Source organism: Rhinolophus hipposideros (genome assembly GCF_964194185.1).
Source record: "Rhinolophus hipposideros genome assembly, chromosome: 18".
In the NCBI taxonomy this organism is placed as follows: Eukaryota; Metazoa; Chordata; class Mammalia; order Chiroptera; family Rhinolophidae; genus Rhinolophus; species Rhinolophus hipposideros.
The window spans coordinates 33,745,038-33,762,559 of NC_138064.1; the positions used below are offsets into that span (position 1 = coordinate 33,745,038).

At 36.3% G+C, this 17,522-nt stretch overlaps 1 protein-coding gene across 6 annotated transcripts in view; it reads right to left on the minus strand.

Annotated features, from left to right (window-relative positions):
• Positions 1–17,522, minus strand: part of ANKIB1 (ankyrin repeat and IBR domain containing 1) — a 117,630-nt gene that overhangs the window by 39,788 nt on the left and 60,320 nt on the right. For all 6 annotated transcript variants that reach the window (XM_081079288.1, XM_081079286.1, XM_081079287.1 and 3 more), the window contains exons 5-7: positions 9,093–9,210; positions 2,462–2,670; positions 2,031–2,119 (exon numbers count right to left, since the gene is read on the minus strand). In XM_081079288.1, coding sequence (XP_080935414.1) covers positions 2,031–2,119; positions 2,462–2,670; positions 9,093–9,210 — 416 coding nt within the window. The remainder of the gene's footprint in view (positions 1–2,030; positions 2,120–2,461; positions 2,671–9,092; positions 9,211–17,522) is intronic.

Here is a 17,522-nt window from a genome sequence, read left to right on the forward strand (position 1 = left end):
TTCCCTCTTGGCATAGATGCTTCAAAGCATCTGGCTGGACTGATGCGATAAGGGGGTAGGGAAGCATAAAATAAATTGAGATGTTTTCAAATTATCTAAGGTCCTTTAAAAAATTCTCCCTTGCTTCTTAGAAAGATAAGTTTCTTTAATATGTGCCTATAAAATATGAAAAGACTGTAATTGATCTAAAAATGGCTTTATCAACATATGAATCACCCAAACTAACACTTGTTTTACTGGTATTTGATTTGGCAAGAACTAGCAGGCAGGAGTAGGGAGGAGAATCTTAGGCAGGCTGATAAGGTACCATGGAAAACAATAATTAGATCTTTCAAATTTAAATCTTACCATAAACTTCTGAAGGCTACTCTGTGATGAGTATGAGAAATGGTTCCTGTGATAGGAGTTAGGTGAGGAAGGTCAAGGAAGTTCAAAAAATTTTTAGTAAGTCCTGGGGGTGGGGTTGGGGGTGGCTGGGTGGGCGGGTAGTGGTGGTGGTTCAGTTTTCACATAGAAAGTAAGGTCAACAGTCGCAAACTTGGTAGAACCCCGATAATACTTCCAAATACAATACAGTTACCAATTTTAAGCTAAAGAAAGTACCTGTGGAAGATTTTCTGCATCCAGAACTAAGTCAAAGTTTGCTTTGGGTTGTCAGCTCTGGCCCTTGCCAATCAGTTTTCCAGCGTCAACTATACTGATTTGATCCTACTAATTAGACTCTGAGTGGAGTCTTAATCTCTGTTTTCTTAGCCAGATAAGAATTTCTCAGCCAAATAAGAATATCTCAGCTAGATATTCTTATTTATTCTTATTTTTTTTAGAGCGGTATTTTTTCTTTTCTAAATGAAATTTTGCCTCCTACCCTGATTTGGAAAATAGATAAAGAAAATGTATTCAGAATGAAACCAGAGTGACAGAAAGAAGATCAGTGGTTGTCTACAGATTGGAGGGAACAGGTGGTGGGGAGGGATACAAGCGAGGCAGAAAGAGAAGGGCAGGTGGGATTTCAAGGAGAAATTAGGAAACTTTTGGGGATGATGGATATATTCATTATGTTGCTTGTGGTATGGTATACAAAAGTCCAAGTTTATCAAATCATTTATTTTAAAAATGTGGTTTATTGTATGTCAATTAGACCCCAACAACGTTGTTTAAAAATACAACAGAAAATGTGCTCGTATTCTTGCTCTCTCACCCAACGCAGTGTTTGTTCTCCAGCACCCTACTCTTGTACCCAGCACTCCATGAAACAGAACAGCTTGAAAACTACTGATTTTTAATATTTCCTTAAATAGCAATGACATGCTTCGCTTAGGTCATCAATCAGCAAATTTATGTGTCTCCAGAGAACACATGATATTGCATTTATTGTTCATTTATTGATCAACTTCATTTTGTTTATAAACCTCCCTTGAGAAGTATAACATTAGAGCAAAGCTAATGGATGGTAAGAAAATATAAGTCTTGGAAAGATAATGGTAAGGAGAATAAAGATAAATATGAGAAGCAAAATAAAGTTTCCACTTGTAATACATACTCAACCATGCCTAGCAGAGACATTTAACTGAATTCATTAAAAAGGCATTTTAAACACCCATGTTCTTCTTACAGATTTTCAAGGCTATTTGCTTGTCACAAAAAATTCAGACAAGGCATAAAAACAGATGCTTAAAAATCCTTGGGATATAAGAAACTGATTGTTGATATTTAGGTGTAGGCTTGAAATTTACATGAGATGTAAATTAAGAAAATGTATTTACATATACCTACTTTGTTCCCTAAAGTACCTTACATTAAGCTAAATACCACTAAATGTTAAATTAAATAATTTTACTAAGTTAATAGATGGGAAAATGTTAAAATACGAAAAATAAAATTCTTCCTGAGGACTAAAGTGTAATACATTTCAGTATAATTCTGAAATCAATATAGTAATCCATACCATTAAATATTGAAAGCAAACAATTTTATTACCAAATCAGAGTGCTGTCATGCAGTAAGAAATACTAAGCTGCATATATACTCACGACTCCCAACATCCTCTACAGAAGTCATGTCCACAGGGCATATCCACCGGGTCTTCAAATACAGAAATAGTACACATACAAATGTCACACTGGAGATGAAGAGCAATGATTTAATCAAACTCATACTTTGGAGAGAGGACAACATATGCATTTCTTCAGATTAAGGTAAAAATACTAGCATAGTAATTATAAAAAGTCAAACTCTTAAATTCCAAATTTATGTATTAAATTAATCAGCAACTATGCATTTGGAAAAGGAAGTACAAAAACAAATCGTTATAATCTATTCAGGTCAAGATCAAATTGCCCATTTCAAAGCAATATTCTTGTAATTGAATCTAAGAATATGACTACAGGTTCCATGAAACAATATTAAATAATTAAAAAGTTAAGTACAAAACTATGAAAGTATAGTGAATACCAAACCATACCAAACTGGTGTCCAAATCCCCAGGAGATAAACTTATTTCATCTGGAGAGGTGACAGAAGAGCGTGTAGTCCTTGGAGTTCTCGGAGAAGGGAGCGTGTCCCAGGCATTATAACCACTTGGTGGTGGAGTTGGCATTTGAACACCTGAACGTTGGCAGCAGTTCTCTGGGTTGGACATCCAAGCTTCAAGTAATTTCTCCCTGTCCCAGTCTTTAAGAAAAATGGAATAGATATCTCTCAAAAAGCAGAAAATATGGCTTTTTAAAACACCATATTTCTTCACAAAAGAAAGTGAAGATAAAGAGGTCTACATCATCGAAGAAAGAAAAATTATTTTATATCAAAGCAATAATTGCAAATTAATATTCTGGTATGTTATAGCTATTAATGTTTTTAAACAGAATTCAAACTTTTATAATATACCATGGCTTACAACCATGTCTATATCTAACCATATGGTCCAAATCTAACAATATGGTCCAAATTTCCAGTCATTTCTACTAATAAACAAAGGAAGTGGCTCATCACTTTCAGAATTTACTAAATATTTGTTGGCATAGTTTCATTTAGCTGTTTTATTCTTTACTCTTTCAAAAAATATGTAAGTTTGCAATTGGCCTCACTGCTGTCAAGTTGTAAAACGATTACATGGCTCATTATAAACAAATCAAAATGTCCAGCAAGTTCTAAAACTCATTTGATAAACACCTTTAAAGCAAAAGGAACTTCTGAAGGGATTATGGTTATATAGCTTTAGTGAATTATGTATAAATTCTGTATTAAGTGAGCTCCACTATGGTTCAACTAAAAAAGATGATCTTCTATTACTTCTAACTAATATTTTTAAAATAGCCAAGTGAAGCATGTTATTATAAAGTCCAGAATGATAAAAACCTAACCCTTTAAAACAATAAATATGTATAACCAATTATTTTGCTAGGTGTTTTACACATAGTATTTCATTTATTCTTCCCAAAAAACTTTTCAATCATTATTTAGGTGAAGAAACCAAGACATAGGGAAGTTATATAACCTGCCCAGCCTCAGACAGGTAGTGAGGGATTTGAAACCAATTTCAGAAATTCCAAAGCCTGTGTTCTTGCCACTAGAGGATCGGGTCCAGAACAGAACAGTTAATGATTCAGTGTAGACTAATTCTATACAATTTTACAGCTCAAATACAAATAGCTGTGGAAATTTACTACAAAACTTTTTCAGTCACATTAAGTCAATGTATTTGGTGATGTAACAGGATAATTACTACTCAGACACCCAACGAAGACAGAAGGAGTGTTATTTCCAGCTGTGTAAACCATATGTGCAAAGGCACAGAAGTATAATGGAGACAGGAGAGACAGGAGCAGTTCTCTAAAGTTACAGTATAGCATGTGGTAGTTTGGGCAGATGGAAAATAAGATTAGAAATAGGGATCAGATTACAAAGAGGAAGAAATATCCAAAAACTGAAAAAAAAAAACGCCTATGAGGAGTCCAGTGCAGGAAATATTGCTAAATGGACCTCACTGCTTTGATAGGTCACTATTTACTTTAAAAGGTAAAATTACTTTTCTTAGAAAAGTAGAATTGTTTTTCAACAGTCTCCATTATGTCACTTTCTCAAAAAGGAAAAAAAGAACTGCTATAATTCACATAATCAGATTAAACATGCTACATTTAGTCTTATCAACTACAAATATTTTTCAGCCTAATTTGTGCTTGGATTCTATCACCATTCATTTAGCAAATAATTCTGAATGCCTTTTACGTGCCATGCACTATGTCAGGCAGTAGGGAAACAACGGGAGAAAAAACCAGGCACAGCTCCTGCCTTCATGGAACTTATGGTCTAATAAGGAGAAAGACAGTAGGTAAAACCAATACATTTTAAAAAATCATCAATGTCAGAAGCAACGTGAAGAAGAGGCAGAGAATCCCAGTCAGGGAGGTCAGAGAAGGAGACTGGTTAAATGGCCTGGAGCGTCCATTTGAAGGGTGAGCAGGACTGAACCAGGTAAAAAGGAGAGGAGAAAACATTCTCGACAGACGGTACACAGCGTATTCAAAGGCCTGTGGCAGGAGGGAAGGTGGCAACCTTGTGAAAGTGGAAAGGCCAGTGTAGCTGGAGAATGGTGACTAGAGGGGAAGCACTGTGTGAGATGAGGCTGAAGAAATAGGGGCTCGGCCATGCAGGACTTTATTTAGTAACACTTCTATCATTAGCTGAGGAGTAACAGGCAGTCAGTGAAAAGTTGGGCGTGGGGTTACATTTGAAAAGATCAATCTCACTACAGTATGGAAAAACAAATAAACAAATGAAGAAATTGGTTAGGGCAAGAGTTGGAGGGCAAGGCTGACCAGAGGAGGCTACTGGGTAGTATAAGTGAGAGATGACGGCAGCTAGGGCTAGGTGCTTGGTTGTAGTGGAGATGAAGAGAAAGAGAGAAGTTTACAATTTGGGAGGTTAAATCGACCACTTGGTGACAATAGAATATGGGGTCTGAAGGAGACGAAATGTCAAAGTTGGTGTCCCAGGTTACCCTGCTGCTATTTAGGTAACTGGGGAATACTAGAGAATCAGGTATACGTTGGAGAGCTGATTTTAGTTTTAGACATGATGAGCTTAAGGTGATTTTGAGATGTCCTTAGAGGTGCTTTCAAATAAGCAGTTATACATAAGGGTATGGAGCACAGAAAAAGAGGGCTAGTCCAGAAGAAGTCTTGGGATAAGATATCATTTCCTAGGAAGAGAAGATGTGGACCACCAATGTTTAATTACCTATAGAAGACGATGAGCCTCCAAAGGAGCTTAAAAAAATACTTCAATACAAATTTACTCTAAGCACAAGACAAATTAGCTTTGGTCTCATATTTTGTAAATTTTATTTATTTTCTCATTAGGTATTCAATTATATAAGTTACTTTTATTACTGAGGAAATACTCAGAGAATGACCTTTGTATTCTTACAGAGTCCTCCCTTAAAATTCAATTACTATTTAGTAAATACTGCCAAACAATTATGTCTTCTGCTTAATCAACATCAACTTCATTACTTTGGGACTAAATTTGACAATACATAATATAATACTCAAATCTATTTTCTTGTGTAAAGTTGAATGAATGTTACCAAGGATACAATCTATAAACCTTCCAAATGGTTCAGTTAAATAGCTCTGAAACAGAGTCTGTCCTGGTTTTGAGAGCAATTAGTGTAAATTGTAGCTCTGTGCACTGTCTGTGTGATTCACTAACATCATTTATCTCGGTAAAGCTTATTTAATTATGAAATGTCACTGATATCATGCAAACAATATAGAAGAGATGTCGTTTGAAAAACCTGCATTAGCCTCTATTTTATGCCTTAATAGGGGAATGAATTATAGACCTCTTAAGTAAGCTATCAAAAAAGTTAGGACAGATGCCAAGTATGAAAATTCAATTAGATATTAGAATTGACCCCTATTATGTGAAAGAAGTAACTCAAAAAAATACCAACAGAGTAAAAAATGGAGTTGATCATTTAATAATACTTGATATAATGTGTAAACAAATAGAGACGAAAATGTTCCTTTTAATTATAATAAAATTACTGGTAAAGTTAACCTTAGATCCTACATAATATTTTAACTTCAGAGTTGTGACACATTATATATTCTAGCTGAATGCAGATACCTGTGTTAGAAATGGCTGTAGTACACAAAAATGCTGCAGTGTACAGCTGTTACTTGCAGTTAACTGTGGCTATGTGTCTGAATTCTGGCCAATGGAGTATTTGCAGGAGTGATGATATGTGCCATGTCCAGGCCTGGCTCAAAAACTTCCCACATTTTTCTCTCCATGCTCTTTCCACTTTCTGACTGATTGGCTGGAATGGAGGTAATCCCCAGGGCAACCTCAGAAACCGCTTTAAGATGGCAGAGTCTCAGTCAAAACCCTTGAATAACCATGTGGAGCAGAGCCCCTGTCCCACTCCTAACCATAAACAGGAACACTTTGGACTATTACATGATTAATACATGTTTACTCTGTTTCAATCTACACTTTTCTTTCAGCAGTTAGTCTAAACTAACTAATACAGCTGTCATGTCATGGTGCCCCACTAACGGACAACTTCCACTTTTCTGCCAGCTCTATATTATATCGAAATGAACTCTCTGTATTTAAAATCTCAAGCAATAGATAGGATATACCTTCTGGTGCTGTGAGGCTTTCTCTAAAGAAATACAATTTACGGCATTCTGGGTTTCTTTACAAGTTTTTATATAATACTATTAAGCATTATAATTGGCTGCAAAGAATATATTTTATCTTTAAATTTTATGATTTTAAAAGCTCGTCTGAATTTCTAAATTTCATTTTTGACTCAGGTCTAAAATTTTTTCCAAAGGATTTATTTTAAGTTTATAAAGATTCCAATGGATAAATGTAATTTTATAGTACGAAGGTAGATTTTCAAAAAAATACATAAATAATATTTCAGGTACATTATCTATTCATTCTATAACTTTTTTCTGAGGATTTAATGTATGCCAGATATTGTGAAAACAAACAAACAAAAAAACAACAAAAGCTTCCCTGTAAGTGTTCCCAGGTTAATGTAGAGGAAAAGCAAATAGATTATTACAATATTGTATTCTAAGTGGATGACTCATATACGACATGCATAGGATATAATGGGAATAGACAGGAAGGGTCTCAATGCAGATGTAGGACCAAATAAACATAAAAGATTTCCTGGAAGAGGTGATTTCTAAAGACAAAGGGAGGAGGGTTCACAAAGATGAACGTCTAAGTATTACCTTGTCTTGTACACCTGAAACTAATAAATTAAAAAAAAAAAAGATGTCAATACTGCTTAAAAAAAAAAAAGACAAGCAAGAAAGGGTAAGAAATGGGGAGGTGGACAGCCCAGGTACAGAAGCCTGGGTCACGAAAGTCTACTAGAGAGTTTAGATGGTTTTAAGTCTGTGGAGAGCCAGTGAAGGGCTTTTCAGCAGGGAAGTGACATGATCGAATTTGCATTAAAAAAAAATCTAACAGAATAATATGAAAAATTAATAGGATGAAACAGAAATGGAAACACTACAAACCAGGACTCAGGAGATTACAGTTTAGATGAAAAATAATGACAGCCTGAATTTAAGTCAGTGGCAGTCAGAATGGTAAACAGCTAGAGAGGGCAAGGAAAGATGAGAGATAATTAGGAAGAGAAATGAGGAGACTGTGGTCAAATGTGATAGAAATGGAGGAGTCAAGTATGACTTCCAAGTTTCTGGCCAGCGTAATTAGATGAATGTTGGTGCCCCATGTATCAAGACAGTGGGAGAAATGATGAGTTCAGGCTCGGCATCGTTAGATTGAGGAGAAAATGTTAAATAGGCATTTACAAATATAGTCTCAAATACTTTATTAAAGTCAGGTTGTAGATACAGTCTTTATTGTTCAGGTGGTGTTTGAAACCATTGTTTTCATTAGATAAACGTGCATACAGCAGTGTTTCTTAGTAAGCGGTCTACTCAATAGGCTGGTTTGCAACAAACTTTATTGCCTCACCCTCATCTAGACAGACTCTCTGGAAGTAGTCCTAGGAATTTCTGGTTCGTTTCCCAGGAAACTCTTATTAACATTAAAATTTAAGAGTCACTAGTATATAAAGTGGAAGAGTGCCAAAGTACAGAACCTTGGGAAATATCAATATTGAAGGTACCAATTCTGGAGGGTTATATACCAAATTATTCAGAGTGGTGATCAAGAGACAATGAAATATGAAGTTTTAAATTTTCTGGTGATCAAAGGACTGTATCAAAAATTGTGGAAGCAGACATTCTATTTTAGTATAGATGAGCTAAAGATTTATAATTAAAATAGACAGGTAAGCCTCAAATTGTATTAGAATAACTATTTACCTTTCTCTTTTTAAAAAATAATTTTTAAATGAGAGAAAACTTGTCTTTGAAACCAGCCAAAACATCAAATATCAAGAGTGCAATGACAATGTCCAACTCAGCATGTGACAACTCACAGTATGGCTATCTTAAGTCAGAGAACTTAAAACAAGCTGAGTACTTTTCCTAAGTAAAGTTAGTAATGTTCTCAAAACAAAGCAAAGAAAAACAAAACAAAATCAAAAACAAACAGAACAAAAACTGAAAACTGAACCTTAAGAGGGACAGTATATTCTTTTGTTGACTCTACAATTTCGCTTTGTACATTTCATGGTGAGACACAGCTTTTACATAAAATAAACTGACAATACTAATAACACAATTGTTAAGTATTTGGTTAACTTCAGTAAAAATAATGTTAAAACCAGGTCTAGGACTATGGGGTATAACTCTCAATCTTGCTTGACTAAGACACATTTCCAAAATTAGACATCTGTAAATTGATTTAGTATCTTGATTTTTAAACAGAAACTTTGTATTTCTCCTTTATGATTTAACAGCCAGTTTATATTTCAAAATACACAAAGTTATGATGATATTGAGTACTGTAGTAACCACTGCACAAAAACCAACTTAGGCTTGTTTAACAAACTACTTTGTTTTATATTAAAATAATAAAATAGCCATTTTCTAACTCTGAAGTTTCAAAAGGCACCCATGTTATCACAAGCATGACATTTCTTTTATTACCATGAGCTCGAAGTAAAGCTTCAGCAGTAAAGAGTGGAGCCTGAAGCATGTCTGCAGTTTCCACAATAAGCATATCCTTCAATCTACGAAGATCCTGAGGCCTTAATCCTTCATATGGCTTTGAAAAGAAAAAAACAAAGTTAAATTGGGTATTATACTCTTAGGAAGTTTAAATGCCTATGAACAAATATATTATGTGATTATCATTTTAATCTTTCAGTTTCAGTTTGGTTATTCAAGTTCAAAAGGCTCTGTATGCTGCACTAGCATGGATTTCAAACTACTCTTTCACAAGTATTTTTTCTTCAAGCTGGAAAGTGGCTACCAGGGCTCATGCACCATTTCATTTTAAAATAAAAGTATTATACTATTATGACAAGACCATCTTAATTTACAGTTTGGAAAATTTTTTAACACAGAAAAAGTATTAGGAAAAAAACCCCTATAATCCCACTGAGCAATAATCATGATTAAAATTCGCAAGTATTTTTTTATACAGCCTTTTTGCAAATCAATTGTGTATGATATATGTGTTTATTTAGGCAGTTTTAATCATTGAACTACCAAACATTTGCACTTTATTAAGATCCAATTTAGACTGCTAGTGGGATTATATAATACCTATTAATTACTTTGGAGAGAAGTGATGATGCCATTCTATTCAAACTTCTCACTCATAAAGATATTATTTCAATACATTTATTCAAGTGTGCATCAATGCTCCTTAGTTTTCTTCATATAGGTGATGTGTTATCCAGGTTTTTTGTTCTTTTGTTATCCTTTATCTTTTTTTTTTGGCTTTTAACAGAAAACATATAAAGAATAAAATCACGTGTCTCATTATTCAGAAACAATTATTGATAACATTTTTGTCTTACTTGTTTCAAGTCCTTTTTAAAACAAAATGAAACGAGAAGCAAAACCTTATGATTTGTGACATGTTTTCCCATTATATTTCCCTAATTTTCCTCATCCTTGCCTGTGGCAATCGGTACCATGAAGTTGATTTACAGCTGTCATACTATTACGGCAAAAAATCATGTATATATATAACTAGGCAATGTGTTTTTCTTTATTTTTATTCGGTACTGCATTTTCACTATTAATATTGATACATCTATCTATTTCAATCCTTTAAGTAGATATAACCAGCTTACTGTACACATAGAACTAAAGGCCGCAGCTTAAAGATCAGTAGAAACTGAGACAAACAAGATGACACAGTAGGTAAATGCTGTGTTTACCTTCTCTCACAACCACATCAAAATTACAACTAATCTACACAACAATCATTATTGAGAATTGCCTAAAATCAGGCTGAAATGAAGTCTTTCAACTCAAGGACTTGCAGAAGAAGCCATCTTTAGATTGGTAGGAAGGTCAGAGATGCGCAACAGGCTGGCCCCACACCTGCCATGTGACCATTAAAGATTGGGGGGAATATTTTGGCTGTGGGAGTCCCCAGCATCCCCCAGAGGAGTGAGAGGTCCCAGCCCAGAGTTCCAGTGCTGGGGAGAGAAGGCCCCATAAGCTTTGCTTGTTAAAACCAGCAGAGATTGTGACTGACTGAGACTGAGTGCAGCTGCACTCCCAGGCACTCCTCCTAAAGGGACTGCGCACAGACTTACCCACCAACAGAAACACTCGCTCTGTGCTCCAGTGCTGGGGCAGCAGCTGGAAAAGTGGCAGGGACATATTGTGGGGAACTGAGTTATCTGGCTTGGGACGGGGAGCTGGAAAGGTGGCTTTCTCCTGGATAGAGGAGTTGGTGGAGGCCATTGTTTCTTTGTTGAGCCCTCCCCCTTCCTGGCGCGCGAACACGAACATAGGTGGCCATATGAATCTCCGCTGTTAGTTCGCCATGCCCTGACGATTTGAGACCTGGCTCCACCCAACTTTCGGGCACACCCAGGCTGTTTTCAGCGGCTTTTTCGTGCAGATCGCCTGCCTTGGCTCAAGCTGCATACTTTCCTAGGGTCTCTCAAAGGTTTGCGGAACCCAGACAAGCAGCATCTGGCTTGAGCATATCGGGTACCTCTGGCTGAGCAGCCCTAAGTCTGGCACTAGCAGCAGCTGGCCTTGGTTCTAGGCTTGGCCTCTCAAGGCACATCCAAGAACGGCAAGGGCGGCAGCCATCTGCAGATTTCTTTCTGGCTCCCGCTGGGTGGCCCCAGGTGGGGCATGGGCTGTGGCTGAAGTAGACCTACAAGGAATTCCCTCCAAGGTGGTCCTGGGGCTGGCGCCCCCAATGGCCAGCTTCAAAACGAGCTGGAGCATCACTTGGCCACTTCCAAGTATGACACACCCAAGGGGAGGATTGGCTGGCACCAGAGTCCTGCTGAGGCAGATCCTGCTCCATAGGATCAGCCCCTGCACAACAACTCTTCCACCTTAATCTTTGTGACCCTTAGGCTCCACAACCAGTGAGCCTGAGGGTCAGTCCCTCCTACTGATGTGCAATTATCAACCAAGGCTCAACTACAAGAGATAGGCATACACAACCCACACAAGGGACACACCTGGAGCGTGTGGCTCAGGTGACCAGAAAGACTGCACCACTGAATCCCACAGCATACCTACTACATAAGGCCATTCTACTAAGACCGGAAGACATAGCCGCTCTACGTAATACATAGAAACAAACACAGGGAGGCAGCTAAAATGGGGAACCAATATGTCCCAAATGAAAGAACAGAACAAAGCTCCAGAAAAAGAATGAAGCGAAATGGAGATAAGCAATCTATCAGACGCAGAGTTCCAAACACTGGTTATGAGAATGCTCAATGATCTCAAGGAGAACTACAACAGAGGGACAGGAAGCATAAAAATGGAGATGGAAACCATAAAAAAGAACCAGTCAGAAATAAAGGCTACAATAATGGAAACGAAGAATATATTACAGGGAATCAACCGTAGATTAGATGAAGCAGAAGATCCAACCAGCATTAGAAGATAAGGTAGCAGAAAACACCCAACCAAAACAGCAAAAAGAAAAAATCCAAAATATTGAGGAGTGTTTTAGCGCGTCTCCGGGTCAATATCAAGCATACCAACATTGCAATATAGGTGTACCATAAGGAGAAGAGAGAGAGCAAGGAACTGAAAACCTATTTGAAGAAATAATGACAGAAAATTTCCCTAACCCGGTGAAGGAAATGGATATACAAGCCCAGGAAACAGAGAGTCCCAAACAAGATAAACCCAAAGAGGCCAACACCAAGACACATCATAATTAAAATGCCAAAGGTTAAAAACAAAGACAGAATCGTAAAAGCAGCAAGAGAAAAGCAGTTAGTTACCTACAATGGAGCCCCCATGAGACTGTCAGCTGATTTATCAACAGAAACTTTTCAGGCAAGAAGGGAGTGGCAGGAAATATTCCAAGTGAGGAAAAGCAATGACATACAACCAAGATTGTTTTACCCAGCAAGGCTGTCATTTAGTACTGAAGGACAGATAAGGAGTTTCCCAGACAAGAAAACGCTGAAGGAGTTCATCACCAAGAACCAGTATTACAAGGAATCTTAGAGGGACTTCTTTAAGATGGAGGGGGGCTAAGGATGGGCGAAAGGGGAAGGGATTAAGAAGTACAAATTGGGTGTTATACAGTAGTCATGGGGATGCAGGGTATAGAATAAGGAATATAGTCAATGATATTGTAATAACTAGGTCTGGTGCCAGATAGGTACTAGATCTATCAGGGTGATAGATGGGAATGGGGTTGGGGACAGGGTGAAAAAGGTGAAGGCAATAATACAAATGGATAGTTTATAGAGCCTGGGGAATATAATCAACAATGTTGTAAAGATCATGTAAAGTGCCATATGGGCACTGGACTTATCAGGGGGATCACATCATAGACTGTGTAGATGCCTGACCAATGTGCTATGCACCTGAAGAGCTGAAGTAGAATAACACTGAATGTCAACTATAACTAAATATATACGTATACACAGTCACAGGATGTAGCGTACAACATGGGGAAGTTAGTCGATGGTCTTGTAACAGCTATAGATGTCAGAGGGGTAATAGCTTGGGGGGTGGGTTATCACTTTATGTGGGTTTAAATGTCTAACTATTATGTTGCTTTGTACACCTGAAATTAATAAAAAAGATAAATTTAAAAAAGAAAAAAAAATCAGTAGAAATTACCAAGTACTTATCAAAATAACAACCACTGAAGATGTCCACTGGTAGTATCTGTCACAGTCTCCAGAGCTCTGTGCTCTGTGGGCAGTTAGCAAACCTCATCCACTGCAGTTGATTTACAGATGTTTTAGAATTAGATATTATCTTTACTTATTGCTTTTTTTTTTTTTTTTGTATGATTGAAACCATTTCATTATTTCTTAGTTAATCCCATATGACTGGGACTTATTCACCAGGGATAATTACTCAGTTGACTTGATAAGTTTCTTGATCTTTAGATGTCTTCCGGCAGGAATCCATATACATAAGTAAGGAGAGTATTACTGGCAGAAAAGATTGACAGACTTGACTGCATAAATATCTGCCAAGATTTAAACATAAAATTTGTATTATTTTTAATATCTAGCAAAGTGGCCAAGGTTAAAAAGGAAGACAACACTCAATATTGGTACGGTTGCAGTGAGATGGCCCTCTGATATACTGTGGGTAAAAATAAAAATCGGTATATCGTTTAACAATTAAGCATGAATCACAAGCCTTTAAAACATTCATCCTTTGACCCAGTAATTTCACTTGTAGGAATCTATCCTAAGGTATAATCATAAATGTGGACAAAATTGGTAACTTGCAATGTTCATTATAAAAGTGATAAAATACAAGTCACCCAAATGTACATTAAGGAAGTTATAGGTCATCTACAGATTAAAACAGTCAGCAGTCATTCAAAATGATTTCCATGATGAGTTTCTAAATACCAAGAAGTATTAAGGAAAGAAAAAAACCAACAAGATGTAAAATATACATCGGGTGGGAGATGAGGGTAAGGGGGATCAAACATATGGTGATGGAAGAACTGACTCCGGATGGTGAACACACAATGGGATTTATAGATGATGTAATACAGAATTGTACACCTGAAATCTATGTAAATTTTACTAACAATTGTCACCCCAACAAATTGAAAAAAAATACATCATCCCAGTGATAAAAAATGGAAGGGAATCTTGTACAATGTTACAAGGATTATTTATAAGTGGTAGTAATGAACATTTTAAATTTTCATTCTGCTTCTTTTTATAAAAAACATGTTTTGCAAAAAAAAATTAAAAATAAAAGAAAAATCACTGGGGATGTTAAAGAGCTTTCAACATTGGTGGAGCACACATTCAATCAGTCTGCAGTGTTCTTCCTTTGAAAAATGGTGGTGAAGACTTACACTAAATACATTTCACATCACATTGCATCAACAGCCTACCACACCTATGTATACATTCAGCTATACTGCCATGAATCTCTACATATACAGGTATCATATGAACTTAACTAGGAAAAGAAATGAAAATTTAACCTATTCTATATAGGGATACCATTAACTACAAAAGAAAAAAAAAAAACCTGCAACTTAATCCAAACTGTAGTTTAAAAAACCCCCCAAATCATCATGTACAGTTTGCTTTTAAGCTCATTTACGAACCACACTTTCCCTTTAAAAAAACTAACAAGTCCTTTCATGATTAAATTTGTAATACTCACTCTAGTGTAGAAGTTATATACTATGCATATAGTATATAGTTATACTATGTATGACATTGCTTCTAGAAAATGTGCTCCAAGTTCAAACTAGAAAATTGTGCTCCAAGTTCAAACTCCAGGTATCTCTCCTGAATCAGGAATGAGAGTGAATATTTCCTGATATTCCCAGTGGTGCAACTGTGTATTTCCTAGCAGTATTTCCCAAATGTTCCTTTTTCAGATTAGATCATTCTACCTCATTTATGTTAAGCAAAATAAGATTTGACTTCATATACATTAAGAAAGGAATAATACAAAATAATCTGCATAGATTAATTTTTTAATGCAATTTTAAACGTAAATAGGTTACACTGGAAGAAATAAAGCTCTTGAAGAAGAAAGACATACTGCCTTCATGGACCCGTTACCATATTCACTCCGAATCTCTGCAATAGAACTATAATTAGGTCATGGAAAGCATTTCAATGCACTGCTCATTCCCAAGTGGGCACTAGCCTTCTCCTCTGCAGGAAGGACTAAAATGAAGGTGCCTTTCTCCTTCCTGTTGCAAAGATAAACTGCTTCTATTTTCAGACTAAATACAAAGCAGCAATAACCTTTAAAGCAGTCAGCACTGATACAAAGAAAAAGGAAACTGGTTTAAAAAGAGACAGCCAGAATGAAAGTGCCTCTTTTGCATCAGCACATGCTACTGTTATCAAAATACCACTAAAGAAACAGCCCAACATACAAACTGCACCACTTTGATACCATGTATAAAGTGATAAAATTTTCAAAGAAAACTGTTGGAGAAAAGACTATGACAAAGGAGTTATGAAAGAAGTATCTGTTCTTATTCCCCCCCACTTCCACAATGAAAATAGCTTTCCCCCAATTATATAGGTAAAACATGTTCACTATTACAAAATGAAAAAAACAAGTACTTATTTACCCAAATATATTGGTAACTGCTAAAATTTTAGAAGAAAGACTCTCAGGGAAAAGAGAGGATATTTTCAATCCCTCTTAATATGGATCTCGCATTAGCTGATCCATGCTTGAGCTTCGCCTGGGAGAGAGGAGGGACAAGAACAGCTAGAGAAGGTCTTTTGGATTCTCAGATCATCCTTCCTTTCAGCTTCCCCTCTCCTTATTCAGTGGTTCTAGCCTGGAGATCAAGACCTAGGTTGCTCTGATAGTACTTTGATCTAAGAGGAAGGCAGCTGCTCCTCCAGAGGAGGTTAAACCTTATGTTAACTGGGGTGGCCAGCTAAGGCAAAGCCCAGTGTATGGGTCTCCACCAGAAAAAGAGCTGGAGCTTTCCTACGTTACAGGCTGGGGAGAGAGTGCAGAAGGGGGAGGGGTTCTTTAGATGGCTTTCATAGCAGCACATTGCTCAGTTTCCCTCCACGTGGCCAGTCCACTTCGCAGAGCCTATCCTCTACTAGTTTTTCTGTTCTTTCTTTGAAGGTTTCAATAAATTGAACACACTGCTCACAGCCATCATTCTTAACACATTACTTGTTTTTATTTCTTTATAGCAGTTACCATTCTTTGAAAACTGTGTTCTTTATTTTTTAAACTTATTTGCATGTCTCTCTCTCCAGGAGACAGAGGGATATAAGCACCTAGAAGGTAGGGGCTTATCTTTGTTCTTCACTGTGTCTCTAAGCTCCTAAATCAGTGTCTGGCAGAGCAGTCAATCAGTGTTTTGTTGAATGATGGAATGAAGAAGTGGACTTTAATCACCTGGAGAAAAGGACTAAGTTAAAATGTCTGAAGAAAAATTATCAGATATAACATTATATACACTGTCAAGAATATTAACTGAAATCAAAAACTTAACTAAAATAAATACCTCACCTCGGGAATATAAATTTTAAAAAGTAGCTAACTGTAGCTTAATACAATCACATAGCAGGCCATGCAAAACTACTACCACAGACAGAATAATCCAAAAGTTGGTCAGAATTTAATTTGAAGGTAAGAAAATGAGTTTTAAAAAAGCACTGATTTTAATATTGTTCTAAAACTCACATAAAATTAACCATTTTAAAGTGTACAATTCAGTGGCCTCTACTATATTCACAATGTTGCACAACTACTACCTGTATCTAGTTCCAAAACATTCTCATCATCCCGAAAGAAAACCCCATACCCATAAATTAGTCACTCCTTCTTCCTTCTTCCTTCCAGCCCCTGGCAACCACTAATGTAATTTGTTTCTATGTATTTGGACATTTACCTATTTGGACATTTCATATAAATGGAGTTATTCAATATGTGACCTTTTGTGCCTATCTTCTTTCACTTAGAATAATGTTTCTGAGATTGATCCATATTTGTAGCACATGTTAGTACTTCAGTACTTTTTATGGCTGAGTAATATTTCATTGTGTTTATCCTCACATTTTGTTTATCCATCATCTGTTGATAGACATTTGGGTAGTTTTTAACTTTTGGTTATTGTGAATAGCGCTGCTATAAATATTTGTGTATTAGTATTTATTTATGAAAGTATTTCTTTTTACATGATGAAATAGTAGACAAAGATAACTCCAATATGGATGAAAAACAAAACAACAAAACAAGACAAAATATAGGGGCATATGATTATAATATTAGCACGTCACAAATTCAGAAGCCATAAAATAAAATAAAATTTACACCTCTAAATACATTAAAAGTAAAAAACTTAGGATATGGAAAAATACACAAAGTTCTCTTAGAAAGCATTAAGAAAACACAAACGATCCATAGAAAAAAAAA